The sequence below is a fragment of the Amphiprion ocellaris genome, chromosome 14 (genome assembly GCF_022539595.1).
Source record: "Amphiprion ocellaris isolate individual 3 ecotype Okinawa chromosome 14, ASM2253959v1, whole genome shotgun sequence".
NCBI classification, from domain to species: domain Eukaryota; kingdom Metazoa; phylum Chordata; class Actinopteri; family Pomacentridae; genus Amphiprion; species Amphiprion ocellaris.
Genome location: NC_072779.1, coordinates 32,740,925 through 32,756,788, shown reverse-complemented (window position 1 = coordinate 32,756,788; position 15,864 = coordinate 32,740,925). Strand labels below are relative to the sequence as shown.

General features: G+C 38.3%; 1 protein-coding gene across 2 annotated transcripts in view; it reads left to right on the top strand.

Moving 5' to 3' along the window:
* sgcd (sarcoglycan, delta (dystrophin-associated glycoprotein)) overlaps positions 1-15,864 on the top strand; it is a 471,411-nt gene that overhangs the window by 344,785 nt on the left and 110,762 nt on the right. For both annotated transcript variants that reach the window (XM_055017413.1, XM_023263457.3), the window contains one exon: positions 8,652-8,753. In XM_055017413.1, coding sequence (XP_054873388.1) covers positions 8,652-8,753 — 102 coding nt within the window. The remainder of the gene's footprint in view (positions 1-8,651; positions 8,754-15,864) is intronic.

Here is a 15,864-nt window from a genome sequence, read left to right as displayed (position 1 = left end):
CTTTAATGCAATAGTTCTAATCCCATTAATAATGAATAAGAATGAGCAAAAATTGAATTTCTTAGATGACATCCTTTACAAAATTTGAAAAAAAGAAGAAATATAATATTTTTACAAGTACAGCTGAGATGAACACTGGGAAAAAAAGTAGTGACTTTACATGAAATAGATATTTTACTGCTAATATTTTCAACTTGTTTCCATACTTATGTATTCTGAATAAACACTGCCTGCAGTTCAGCTGAAAAAAATCCTGATTTTTTGTCATGTGACTGTTGATACAAGTTGAGTCACTAATGGCATCATATCTGCACCAAACAGTGCAGAATCTGAATAATGGAAACAGTTAAATGTTTCGTATTTTTTTAGAATAAGAATCATAGAATAATGTGGTTTTAATGAAATCTCACAATTCTAAGCTGAGATTTGATTATTTTTTCTAAAGAAATGGCACAATAATTAGTTCAAGGACCATCAGAAATTTGGAAAATCTGATTGTTCTTCCCGTTTTTAAAGTTACTGACTCTGAAAAATGGTGTGAATGGTTATTTTTGATAAAGATAACAAGTCTTTCTGGCATGTTTGATTTAAACTGTCTAATGTGAAGAAAACTATTAAAAGTCTAAACTTCACAGTTGGATGCTGATGAGTCCTTTCTCTATGTCGGGGATAATTTGCAATTACAAGTAATTAATGACGTTACTGCTGCTGAGTGTGTCTTTCTCTTCTTGGAGATGCTCTTATGGATCCTGCTGCAGATGTTTAATAAACTCAGAGGAAATAGTCCTAAACAGCTGGAAGCGACAAACTAAACTTCTGTTATTTAAAACCTGAATTACATTAATTACTGGTGAGTCTCATTAATCTGAGCTGTTACAGAGTTTGTCTTTATGTCAGTAAAGTTGTACTTTCATGGACATTTCAATCTCTAATAGATATGAAATTCTATAGCAAAGTAAATAAGGCAAAAAGGAAGGTTGTGTGTTCGTCTTTGTCATCTAAATTAATTGTTTTCTGCTCTTTGGGATGTTTGTGGACCAGTTTGTTTGATACAGACTGAAATGCAAAAGCCTTGTGCCAAAAAATGTGAGCTTTAGCAACCTTTGTATGGGGGTATGTCATTTTTTAACCAATTTAAAATACATTTTTGCAATTGTGATTTTGCTGAAATGCAAATTTCATCAGCATCAGTACTTTTATAGTAGTTGCTGTGTGACTCCACTGGAATTTTAATTACTTTTGTGGTATTTCAGGTGCAGGGAAACAGTCACAAACCTTCTGGTCTCTGGTGTTGGATGCCGTTGTCTTCCTTGGCTACTTGTGGTCTGTTGCTAAGGGAGCTGATACGATTGACAAATACACCAGTGGATGCCAGGCATGTCTGCAGAGCATGAAATTGCTCCCAGAATGTCAATCTGCTGATTAAATGTGACATACAGTATGTTGTGAGGACGGCTGGCATTTTGTCCAGAGAGCGATGGCAGAGGAAAATTTACTGGAATTAAGTGGGTTCATCCTCTGAGGGCCTCGAGAAACGCTGGAAATTGAAGATTTTAGCAGCTGCTGACAGATGACGGTCATCAACGTCTGCAGGATATTTAGTTTGGACGAGGAGAGAGACGGTCTGACGGTGGAGAAAACATCAGGGCTTGGACTGAAACATTTCTAAATCATCCTCTGAGGGACGTAAGCGAGTGCTCTGCTGGTGTGAATGAAATGGCAGGCGAGTCGTCCATAGTTGTTGACACAGTCGTAGTTTTTTGAATGAAGCAGTAAAAAAACGGCTGTTGTGTTTGTCTTAGTGACTGAGAGTTATAGTTATAGAGTTATAGTTATAGTTATAGTTATAAAGGTGATATTAGAAGTTTTACTGATATATATGTAATCATTTTAGATATTTTTAGGATTTTTTGAAAGATTTTTACTCATTTTTTGAAAATATTTACAAGAATTTTCTTGCCAAATTTGGGGGAATTTATTTATTTATTTATTTTTTTAAATAAAACTTTTAAGGGAAACTTTTAAGGAATTATTGGAATTTTCTTCCCGAAGGTTTTGCGAATTTTCGGAAATTTGGGGAATTTTTTTGCTGAATTTTTGGATTTTTTTTTCAGACAAGGAAACAATATTTTTGGTGCCTGTAATTGAGGACAACAGGAGGGTTAAATTTCATGTCGATTGACACGAGACATCTTCCGGTTGAGAAAGGAGGGCAGAGAATGAATGAAAATGTGTTTCAGGCTAAAAAAATGAGTGATGACAGACGAACGGGAATCTGAGGAGGTGGTTTTGAGGAGGCGATGAGCGGTGGATGGCTGATAGAATAAAATAAAGGGCAGCCCACCTGTGTGAGCTGAGGCCTCCGTCCTGGTCACAGCTGAATTATTCATGTCCTCTCGCCTCACTGTGCCGGCTGCAGCTCACTGCAGAGAAGAAAACAAACTGCAAACTGGAGCCGCTACGCTCCATGTTCTGACTCAGGTCTGGATGCTGTTTGCAGCAAGGCCAAGGATTCTAGACTCCCAATTTCCCTCTCCCAGAAGGAATTAAATCAAACGCTGCAGGTATCAGATACAGCTGCTGAGGCCACCATCTGTCTGCCTCATCCGGTCAGCGTCACCGAGATCAACCGTGCTACATATTTCAAATTTAAATCATTTGTTTTGCCTGAAGCTTCATAAAATGACACTCCGGCTCAGAAGAGGCTCGTTTGATCGTCACACAATGAACACCTGCTAGATTTCTGCCCAACTTGGTCCTGACATGAAAACATAAACACATAAACAGCTGATTACTTTCGATGTTGAATCTTTATTTTAGTTTAATTGTGGTAACCAGATTTGATTTTAAAAAAAATTCTGCACTTCTTAGTGCAACCATGATGTCAGTATTGACTCACCGGCGACCAACCGTCACACGATAAAAATTCAGGAAGTCTTCCGCTGAATTGGAGGCTGTGTTTACACAATGCAGAGACAACACAAATATGGAAGGAAATCAGTAATATAGTAAAATGTGTATCGAATGTAGAGCAACCATTTTTTTGGAATTGGTAAAACCCATTAGAGATGCCAAGAGGTGGAAGATGAAACATAATAACATCACAAAATGATTAGAAAAATGATCTAAAATGACACAAATCATCCCAAAATGACAGAAAAATCAGCATATAATTTGTCCAGAATGACACAAAACAACAAAAATGATCATGAGAGGAAAATCAAACAAACTGGATCAATAAAATAAATGCAGCATGACTCAGAAACAGTGAACAGAGGAGGAAGTTATTGGAAGATACATCTTTCTGTTGTCTATTGTCATTTTAGACTAAAATGGAGACATTTTGAACAAGTTTCAAGTAATTATGGGGAGTTCTCAAGATTTGGACAATTATTAAGTAGGTTTGGACAAATTTTGAGTTGTTTTTGACACTTTTTGTTACTTTGGACAAAATTTTTGTCAATTTTGTACAATTTCATATAACTTTGGCCAAATTTTTACAATATTTTACGCAGGTTATTAGTCATTTTGGACAATTTTTGAGGTGTTTTGGGCAATTCATAAGTAGGTTTGGATTGGTTTTGAGTCATCTGTGATATTTTTGTTACCATAGACAAAACTGGAGTCATTTTGGACAATTTTAGATTGTGTAAAGTGCAGCATGGCTAAAAAAAACAGTAAACAGAGGAGCACGTTGTTGAAGATACATTCAGCATGGTGAAACATCTTTCTACAGCTGATGAACAGAGTAGAGAAGAAAAGGCTGTAAAGGCTGTAAAAATGTAAATAGTTAAATATCTATAGCGTGTGGAACCACAACTATTTTTTATCATTTTTCGTGATTTTTATGATTCATTCTCTGCTTTTAGTCCTGGTTGTTCTGTTTCCAAAGAGGTGCAGGATAGAAAACAGTGAAGAAAAATGTGAGCTGTTTGGACCTCAGAGGGTTAAAGTGCATCATTTCACAGAGAATTTTACAGAAAATTCCTCTTTTCACGCTTGTGGGAAGTTTTTATCTGCGGCTTCTGTACGTGGCGACTTTTCATTTTGTCACGAAGCTATTGTTGCATTTATGGTTATCTGAACCTGCACAAAGGAGCCCACTGTGGCTCTTTGGAGATTGCTGGAAATCTTTTAATGCGCTGTTATTATTCTATTATAATGCCAGTGCTGCTGGCAGTTATTTCATTACGAGATAGAGCCGATTCAGGAGTGTATTTCAAATATCTACAAGTTGAACTGAATGCATTTTATCTCCGCTGGGTGTGAAATAGAGACGCAGATTACAGTTTACAGCTCGTTGTGTGTATTAGAGCTGAAAAGCAGGAGGAATCTCTGCTGATGTGAAGCTCTGACTTCATGTCACCTATACAAAGACTTCCATGGAAAAACTGGGTGGATGATTCCAGACTCTTATTATTATTATCTAGAAAACCCAAATCTTGCAGTAAAACTTTCCTTTTCTGAAAGATTTCAGGGATCAGATGGTGGATTTTTAAGCATTACACTCTTATTTGTAGCTACAGTGGATATTAAAATCATTTATATACTCTAATCTTTTTCTTGATTGTGATTTCCACTGGAAACGTGACCAGGATGCTTAACAGAAACATCAAATCATCAGATTAATGGAAAACTTTTGCACAAAAGAGACACATATTTGAATTTAATGTTAGATGGTTAAAGTTCACAAAAGAAAAGTTGTACTTTTAAGTCATATTTTCTGTTTTCTGTGGGTAATTCTTTGTTTGTTTGGCAGTACAGATGCACAGTATTGGATTTTTGCCAGTAATTAGACTGATTTTGGCCGATGTCCGATGCCAATATGTGCACATATTTTACTGCACCTGATTAAATAAAACATCCGCTCTCTCCTGTAGAGATATTTACTTATTGTTATGTCTACATTTTACCGTCTCTCCTGGAAATTACCTTCCTATAAGACTAAACTGAATTCTTAATTACCTCTGCAGGGTGTGAAATAAAGACAGATTCTAGTTTCCAGCTTGTTGTATGCATTAGAGCTGAAAAGCAGGAGGAATCTCTGCTGACGTGAAGCTCCGACTAAAAAGAGGAACTTGTGTTGGGGGAAAATGCACAAGTCTCATTTCTTACATTTGGTTTTCGTCATCAAAGTCGGGGAAATGGAGTTTAAAGAGCGCCTCCTCCGACAGGCCCGCTGATTTCCACCTGGGGATAATTCACAAGCGCAACACGTCGCCATGACAGCGGCTGGAATTTTAATACGGCGGAGGGAAGGATTACACGGAGGAGGCCCGAACGCCGTCCTCCTCGGTTACTTTGGGATTTCAGGGGGTCCTGATCTCCATTTGCTCGTCAGAACCCGAGGGATCAAGAAGACAAATACAGTTTTTGTGGGAGGAGATCACATGAGCAGACAGCTGACTCCTCTCTCCCTCTTTCGTCTCTCATCTCCGGGACGATCCGGCAGGTGGAATCATATAATATGTATAATGGCTGGATGGGAAGTGAAGGCTCAGTCCTGCTACTTGTGTCTCACTAAATCTGCTCTTATCGTCGCTGCTTCATATCGTTTTGTAACTCTGCTGCAACATCTTCAGCAGAAGGTACAATAAAATACAGCAAACCTGAAAGACAGCGCTCCACCTTCAGGTGCCTTGACATGTATTTGCTGCGACTAACTCATCACAAATGCACTTTAAAGCCTCTGGGTTGCTGCTATGCTAATTTATAAAACAACACTCTGCTGCCGCCTTAAAATAACTCACTTAATTTAACCGCGTCCAGGAGCCTTCGGTGTTTTTGCTGGAGTTAAATGAGCTCCACTTCCACAGAGAGGAGAAACTAAAATTATCCTTTGAAAAAGTAAATAAGATCATGAACAAAAAAAGAGGAAAGTTTTACCTTTAAATTAGAGAAAAATGCTGTTTTTATTTCAGGCTTACTGACTTTCTTGTTTAACCTTCTGAACCTCAAGTAGTTTCTGGTTATTTATAAAAAACAAACAAACAATGAATCTAATGATTTATCTCCATCTTCACTTTGGGAAACTGGAAAGGCTCCTGGATGCAGTTATTATTCTAAAGTCCTGCACCTCTATAGAAACAGCACAACCATGACTAGAAGTAGAGGAAACACAGAAATGTCTTCTGTACAGTAGAGAACAGTTGTAATGCCAGGAATCCTAAAAAAAAGAAAGAAAAGGAACAAAATGGAGGCCCCACACATTATACAGTTAACCATTTTACATTTTAACAACCTCTACAAAAATCAAGTTTTGATTACCACTGCTCTGCTCATCAGCTGTAGAAAGATGTTTCACCATGCTGAATGTATCTTCAACAACTTGCTCCTCTGTTCACTGTTTCTGAGACATGCTGCATTTATTTTATTCAGTTGGTAAACATGTCATTGTCATCTTAGTCCAAAATTGTCCAAAATAACTCAGAGCTTCTCTAAAATAACTTGAAACTTGATCAAAGCAACATAAAATGGTTAAAAATTTGACTCAAGATGTGTAAAAAGTAACAAAAAAATGTCCAAATTGACTCTCAAATTGTCCAAAATACCTCAAAAAATGACCTAAATTGTATTAAAGTAGCTCAAAATTACTCAAATTTTGTTTAAAATGACAATTTTGGAGTAATTTGGGAGTCAGTTTGGACATTTTTTTTGTTACTTTCTATACATTTTGAGTCTATTTTTAACAGCTTTCATCAATCATCAAGTTTCAGTCCAGTTTTGAGTCTTTGCTCAGCAGCTGTAGAAAGAAGTTTCACCTTGCTGGATGTATCTTCCAACCAGTTCCTCCTCTGTTCACTGTTTTTGAGCCATGCTGCATTTATTTCATTGATTTGCTTTGTCATATTTTCCTCATAGTCTCTCACATCGTCTCTCTGCTTTGTCGGAACACTGCCTGCAGTTCACTTGGGAAAATCTCAGAATTTTTCTCATGAGACTGTTGGTCACAGCTGAGTCAATCATGGCTTCTCAGTTGCAATAAAGAATGCAGAATTTTTTGCTTTTTACGGCATTTGTTTAGTACAAATGAGTACAAAATGAGACATGAGACATCTCATTTTAATCATTTTTCCTGCCATAACCACACATCTTGTTACATATTATACGTTTACGTGCCATCAGCTCTGATAAAAGCTGTAATTTTTTCAAACCTGCTGGCAGTTTTGGGGGGTTTAGAGACTGAAGCTTACAAATAAAGGATTTTTCTTGCCAGTCAGGTGTTTAAAATGTTTTTTTCCAAATCACTTTATCAATTTGCAACATTTCTGATCTCTTGAGCGAATATATTTATTACTTTTTCTTCCCTTTGTTCAACTGAAACTGCAAAAAGTGTAATATTTTAGACACAATATTGAAAACAAATCCCATAATCGTGATTTGGAGTGGAAACAGCAAATTTGCATAAGACGTCTGGGCATAGCGGTCAGTTTGCTTTGGCTGCTTGATGCTCTGAACACAAACTGTTGTTGCAAATATTGAAACTACATCTCAGGATGTTTATATACAGTATATATGTGAGATGAGATATGAGTGCAGCGCGTTAGCCTGTTGCTTAGTTTGTGATGCTAATGTCGAAGTCAAGTATCAACCGATACGACTGCATTAAAACAGATTAAAGGAGATTATAGCAGCTGTTCGGCAGTTTAATGTGTCTAATATGGTTTGTTTGTGTACAGCGCTCGCTTTGGATCTGCGAGTGTGAAACAAACAAAATAACATCTTTCCTCTCACTGTCGGTTGTTTGTGATATTAACCCGAATCTTATTTTTTATTTTTTTTGCCCACACAGCCATCTTGCCACTCGGATAAATAACAGGTGTGTGTTATCAAGCTGCAGGTGTGAGGAATAAAATGGCAGGTGTTGCACACACACGGTAATTCGTGTTCGAGGTTCTGCTCCATATTGGCTGGAAAATACACAAAGATGGCGCTGTGAAGAGTCTCGGATCAAACAGGAGGCAGAACAGAATCATCCTCAGCGATCAAAGCAGGAGAAACAACAGGAAAACACAAGGAAATGAATAAAAATTCAATTTAGCTTCGATCTGCATTGTTTTTCACCAATCCCAACAGTCTTATTCTCCTCTATTAATGACTTTATTACTGTTTTTCTGTTCCTATATGTCACATAAATGCAATTATTTACAGTTTAAACATCATGGAAGTTCATCACTGGCCTTGAAAATAAATAACTTGGATAAAATATTCCAATTTTTATCATGATACGAAGCAACAAGTTTATGATCAAAGGCGACAAAAACACCTCTGAACAGACACTAAGGTTAAAATTTCCACGTTATATGCAAGCAAATGTTGTCTGATGACCAGTTTCCTGCTTAAAAAGCTTGGACAGGCTCCATTCAAGGTGAAAGTGAAAAGTCCTGGGTGCTAGATTGGAAAATTTTATCACAAATATGGAAGAAACTTTGAGAACTTGTCGGTGCAATGTGTGGTTCAGCAAGTATACCATCTTTTTAGGTTGTTGTCACAACAATGCAGCTTTGATTCACTGCAGAAACATGCAACGACTGTAAGCTGTGCAATCGCTGTGTCAGGAATTTGATTAGTATTACCAGAACATGGTTGGAGATGGATAGAAATACAAGCTGTAATATGAGCTAATGTGATTCTGTCTTTGCTCCTCACAGGACGGCATGGGCAACCTCAGAATAACAGAGAAGGGCCTGAAACTGGAGGGGGACTCCGAGTTCCTCCAACCCCTCTATGCCAAAGAAATACAGTCCAAACCAGTAAGTAACTCATATAAAAACAGACATTTTACACACCATGTACATGTGAAGATTATGCAACATTTCTGCCTCAATCCAGCTGATAAGATGATGGTTTTGTCACTCAGACATGTTCACTATGATGAAATTCACCTATCCAAAGACTTTTATGGAAAAAAACTGCAGAAAAATCCACAACAGAAGAAAAATATTTGGCATCTAGCATTAGGAACTGCACTGTATAGGAAATATTGTTATCTTCAGTGTGAAAGGAAAGGAAAGCAACTAACTGATTCTAGACTCTTGTTATTATCTAAAATGCACAAATCAGTTCCTTTTTGCAGTAGAACTTACCATTTCTGAAAGATTTAAGGGATTAGATACCAGGTTGTTAACCATTACATTCCCTTTTGTAGCTACAATGGACACGCTCTAATCTTTTTCCTGATGGTGATTTCCACTGTAAAAGTGACCAGGATGTTTAAGAGAAACAGGGAATTATCAGATTAATGGAAAACTTTTGAACAAAACAGACATGTGTATGAATTTAATGCCAGAGGGTTAAAGTTCACAAAAGAAAGTTGTACTTTTAAGTCATATTTTCTGTCTTCTGTGGGTAATTCTTTGTTTGTTTGGCAGTACAGATGCACAGTATTGGATTTTTGCCCGTAATTAGACTGATTTTGGCCGATTTCTGATGCCAATATATGCACATATTTTATTCCACCTAATTAAATAAAAGATCAGGCCTCTCCTGTAGAGATATTTACTTATTACGTCTACATTTTACCATCTCTGCCCACTGGTCAATTCATCTATCTCCCAGAAATTACCTTCCTATGCGACTAAAGTGAATTCTTAATTATGGTACTTTCATTTTTGAAGGAAGCATATTTTCAAACCAACATATAAGACTGTAATGTTCAGAAAGACAGAAGTTAGCACCCAGACGTCCACCCAGGACAGTTTTATTTTTACCTTTTATTCAGTATTATTCAGGTTTAGGCATCAAAACTTAGTGCTTAGGTTCAGGGAAACATCATGGTTTCGTCGACACTTTCAACAATTACCACATATTAAAAGACTGGTTCACTTTAGGCACCAGAGTTACTCGGTTTGGGTTAAATGACAGTTTCACAACACGATCCTCCATTTTCTGGGTTATCACAAGAGACAAGTCCATTTAGTATACATATTTATTGAAAAGAAGCAACAATAAAGCAGTAAAATAAATGATAAAGACGTGGATTTTAAACAGTCCAGCAGAAAACATCTTTCCCGCAAAATGTAACTAAAAATCTAGTTAAGTTGTACAGAAATTGGATTTTTTAAAGACAGGGCTGCACAAAATAAGAAAACCACCCGAGCTTATGTGTAAAACCTGCAATGTTTATTAAGAAAGCTGTAATCAGGTGTTACCCGTCTGTCAGTGGTCACTTTGGGCTCATTTTAAAGCCTTTTTTGGCCGATAACGATGAAGTTTTGAGCATGTTGTGCATCTGTAGTCAGTGGATTTCTAGTATGTTTGTGTGCAAAATCAACAGAAGCGATGCTAGGAATTCCCTCAACAGCTGTAAGAATAAACAGCTTGTCCTTCGTGTGCGAGACGCCATGTGTGAGCTGTGAAGAACAACAAAAATATATATTTATGTAGTATATTTTTAGATATTTTGATATCTTCTACATATGTGAAACATTTCCAGAACGAGAAGAAAAGCCGCCTTCGTCGCCTCAGCGTTGGTGTAAATGACTTTCTAGCGAAAACATCGTTGCTGATGTGGTACTTCTGAGCTGCAGCAGCAAACATCACGCTGGGTTGTGTAACACTGGGAGACTCACAGCGATGGTGTGAAGAGATACAGGTCTAATGACTGCCAGTGCCATGGTGTGAATTTGAGTCCTGAAGCTTGGCTCGGTGGAAAAAGCCTGTGAGAAGAACCTGCTGGGAGTCACGCTGGCAGCATCGAGCTACGAGCGCTACCACCTCGGCTGCATTTACCACTTATTGATTTCTTCAAGTGTCTACATTCTGCCGGAGCTCGGCTCATATTCAGCTCATTGCGGCTCTGCAGACTCGCCCTTGTGCAGATTCTTTTGTTAAAATAAAGCACTAGATGTTCTCTTCTCTATATATATTTGGGTCAGGTTAGGATGTCAGGAGGCTAAGCTGAGTAGCCCACATGGACTATTCTCTATCCTCCTGAAGCATCCTCAGGTCAGAGGGGATTTGCAGTGTGAATGATGTTTTCTGAGACACTTGTTAGTGATCTTTTCTCTGTTATTACTCTGAGATGATGACCAAAAAACTGAAACAAACATAGAGCAGTAAATCCAGAGCAAATGTGGGCTGAAATGTCAGTTAAAGCGGTGTTTAGTTGTCATAAATGTGCCATAAAAAGACCAGACGTGACTGTGTGGGGTCCTAAAAAGGGCATTTTACTTCAGAAAACATCTGTCACTTCATGCCACGTGGCTGCATTTGTCATTGTGATGAATCCAGGCCAGATGTTCCAAGGCAGCTGCATGATATCGCTGCAACACGTTACGTAATGATACGCTGTGTTGTGTCACAATAGCACCGGTGCTTGTGTCACTTCCTGTTAAGACAGGATGAGAAGTGACATGACATGACAAAACTTTGTCATGTCATCTAATGTAATGTCACAACACGTTTTAAAGACGGTAACATGTTGGGACCACGTGTGTCTTCAAGCTTCAAGATTCATTTACTGTCGTTTCTTGTGTTTTTGCTGTACTCCCAGTCCCAGAACAGTGAAAAAAAAAAAATAATAACAGTAAATATCAATAAATAACGATAAAATTACAGCCAGGAAATATTGATTGAAAAAAGTAGCACAGTGTAAATGGTATTAAGGAGCATATTGTCAACACCAAAAAAGTATTGTTTCCTTGTCTGAAAAAAATCCAAAAATTCAACAAAAAATTTCCCCAAATTCCTGAAAAGTTGCAAAACATTCAGGAAAAAAAAAATCCAATACTTCCTTAAAAGCTTCCCTTCAAAGCCTCATTTAAATTTAAAAAAAAAATCCCCCAAATTTGGCTAGAAAAATCTTGTAAATATTTTCAAAAAATGAATAAAAACTTCCTCAAAAAATCCTAAAAATATCTAAAGTGACTACATATATATCAGTAAAGCTTCTAATATTTTCCTTTAAAAACATTCACCAAAAAAATCAACCAAAATCCAACTAACTCGACCTTTTGTGGTTCAATAAATCGGTAAAACTTTGTCACCCTGAAAATGTACAAAATGAAGCTTTTAAACGTGATAAATGTGTCGACAGGCTTAGTTTAACCCAAACCATGATCCTTTTCCTAACCTGACCAAGTAGGTTTGGAGTTTAAACCAGAATCACACTTCCTGTTCTAGCCTTAAATCTACACATACCTTCACGCTTTCCCCATCTGTTGGTTCTTATTTGCCAAACTCTTCCTCTTTTTCTGCCTCATAACGTCCAGGCCTGCAGTGCACTGTAAAACATAGTCTTTTTACTTTTTCCAATTAGCATTTCTTAATAACTGTTGACTGTACATTGACGGATGTTCCTCTGTACCGTAGAAAGGTTCATGCCAACATGGGTTCCTGATGATCTTCTGTCTAGAAGATGCCGCTGATCCTTAACAAAGCCTTTCCAATGCTGCAGCTTAATAAACATATATGCTTCTCACTGGAGCTTAAGCTAAATATGTCCTGGTTCAATCTCAAGGATCAGGACTGAGGCATTTTTAAAATGATTGTTATTGGCTTGAACTGAGATCCTTTTATTACATCCATGTCGTAAAGACCGAGCACTATTTATGGCAGGACACTAGGGATGCAAAATTAGAATATTTATCTCAATCAGTGATCAGCAGCTTCATCTCTCTTGCTCATCTTACTGTTTTATTGAATGCAGACAAGATAAGAACCATGTATCCCACTGCTTTCTAACAATGTCACCCTGGTTCAGCCAGCCAAATACACGAGCTTTGGTATGAAGTCATTAAGGACCCCATTAGTCTTTGTCATGGTGCCCGTTGCTAACTAAACCCCCACAATGCTGTCTGCTTGCCAACATTAAACTGCCCATAGTCCAAGTCAGCACCAATTTGGGATATGATTGTGTTAAACATTAAGATGCTCCACCTGGCGGAACAACCAGGTACTACAACCGATCTACAATACGCTTTTTAACATGCATGATCTTCATTTTACACATCTAAATGTATACTCAAAGTATGCATTGTCCAAGAAGATGGTATCAGCTCAGGACTTGGCAGGTACCAAATATAATGAACTCAGATTGAATTTGGGGCAAAAAAACCAAAACAAAACTGATCATTAAATTTTAGCCTAAACATAACTAAACACTGACTCAAAACTAAACTTATGCCAAAATAACTGTATTATAATGATGTTCCTAGATGTAACTTGAGCTCAGGCCTTCTGATTTGTGTCTCCACCATCCCTTCCAACCTCCAAATGCCATCTTTTGTTCCTTTTTATGAGTACAAAATCAAGGATACACCACTGTTGCATGGTGATAACTGACCTACTGAGCCTCCTAGACAGTTTCCTATGGAAACAATGTGATGATAGCGGATATTTCTGAGCCTCATCAGTGCAAATATGACAGACGAGGTGGTCTTGGTTGGGGAGCAAACTGTAATGTGCTGCAAACATCCCTACAGCTTCAGCATCAGGAAGTGTTTGTTGTTTACAGATCCAAGCCCATCAGAGGTCCCCCAGTGTGTTCAATTCACAAATTAACATTCCGAGGTGCTTCCCGCTGTCCTTACACCAAATACAGGAGGACCATTCCAGTCCAGCGATGTCAGACAAATGGAGAGATGGGCTTGATAAAGTGATAGGCACTCTCCCCCCTTGTCGCTTCCACTCCGGCAGTAATAATCACCATGTGCAGGTAGTGGATGGATGGCTTGATAATGCAAGAGAGCAGCGCAGCTTTATCTCCGGCGTCTAGGACCAGGGCTGGGCGGGAGGATGAGCGATGGAGATGGACGAGGAGCTGGCCATGGAGACGAGCAATAACAGAAGAAGAAGAAGAAGCGGTGCTAGAGACAGAAACAGGGAGACAGATGGAGGAGGACTGAATTAGAACGAGAGGGATGGGAAGCCAGCGAGCATGTTTTGACAGGCGGCGGCGCTCAGGAGGCGGCCAAGTTCAACATCGACTCAAACAAGCACAACATGTTCGCAGTGTAATTTCATGGCACGGGGAAAATCTTCATATTAACATGAAGTCCCTGCACTTCTCTGGGAGGCAGTTATGGATACCATAGATAATAGCTCTGGTGCATTAACTGGCTTCTGTGGGCGGCAGCCAGTGTGCGAACGTATCCATCAACATGGTACAAACACAGACTGATAGCCGGCACGGCACATAAAAGACGGCTGGAGTCCCCTTTTGCTCATGAAATATAAATATCCGCTGCTCCCAGACCAGCATCGAAAGTGTAGAGGATGTCTTCTATCTACTGTTGCATTGAGGAGGGAGATGAGTCTAAAAACAGGCTCAGAATAGGAATGTGGAAAAAGGAAGTAAGAGGGGAGACAAGATACAAAACTGAGGGAGATAAACAGGGAGAGGGATGGACGGCTGGTAGCTTCAGCCACTGAGCTGACAGGAATAGTAATACCCAGGAGGAGGTGACGGGAGGAGACAATTGGTCAGTCCAGCCCTGGATAGAAAAAATGAATACATTTTAAAAAAAAGGGATTCCTCTGCTGATATTATTGCAGTCTGCTGTATGTGTATGTGTTGCCCAACACCTCCTGCACTAGATTTTGCAATAAAAAACTGCTCACTGAACACATTCAAACAGCAACTATGAAACTGTAGCATCATATCTAATTATCAGGAAAGTTCATCTCTGTTTTACATAAAGCTGCTCTTTTTTCATTATAATTGATCAAATTACTCTATATAATACAAAATCAATGTGACAAAGCTAATACCCCTTTAGCTCTACTTGGTGTTTTAGCATCTTTCAGCTGAACGATTTGGTTTTCTTGCAAACTTTAAGGAGAGATGAGCTAAAATTTGCAAGATATCGTTCAGAAAACCAAATGACAATGCACAAGAAATGCAGTGGCAAGTAGAAAAGCATTAAGATATACACTAACGTTCAAAAGTTTGGGGTCACCCAGACAATTTCATGTTTTCCATGAAAACTCCCACTTTTATTCATGTGCTAACATAACTGCACAAGGGTTTTCTAATCATCAATGAGCCTTTCAACACCATTAGCTAACACAATGTAGCATTAGAACACAGGAGTGATGGTTGCTGGAAATGTTCCTCTGTACCCCTATGGAGATATTCCATTAAAAATCAGCTGTTTCCAGCTACAATAGTCATTTACCACATTAACAATGTCTACACTCATTTCTGATTCATTTAATGTTATCTTCACTGAAAAAAACAGCTTTTCTTTAAAAAAAGGACATTTCTAAGTGACCCCAAACTTGTGAATGGTGGCATTTATCTACATATAGTGTCTCACATCACTCCATTCTCCTGCCACAGTCTCCTGAAATGCCTCCTAGATCCTGCAGGACTCCTACAGGGCTGTTTGTGAGGAGTACATGTGTTTAGTTTGTTACAGAGCGCCGCCTCTGATCGCTCAGCTTCTTCGTTACTAATGCAACAGGCCATATTATTCCCAGCAGGACGCCTCTCACACCGAATGAACGGAAAGAGAGGGAGTCGTGTGGTAGACTGGGACAGAGATGTGTGGATTATAGCTGGTTATAGATGCAGAGCTGCTGCAAACATCCCACTGGCTGAATTAAACCTCAGAAACACTAGCCAGAAGGCCCATTTTGAGGAGAAATACAACAATTTTTCATCAAAGTAAACCTCCAACTTCGTTGAAGAGCTTGCAGGTGTTTGTAGAAGATGCGAAAGCTTTATTGATTTCTTAATTAAATTCTTCACGTATCTTTTATAAGGTAAACTTGCTTGAAAAAAAGAACATTTGATATATAATGGATCTATTTATATTTTCACTTTCATATGCAAGAACTCGCCTCAGTATATATCTCTTTCAATGTAGTGGACAAGACATTCAATCATCCATCCATTATCTATATACAACTTAATCCTCA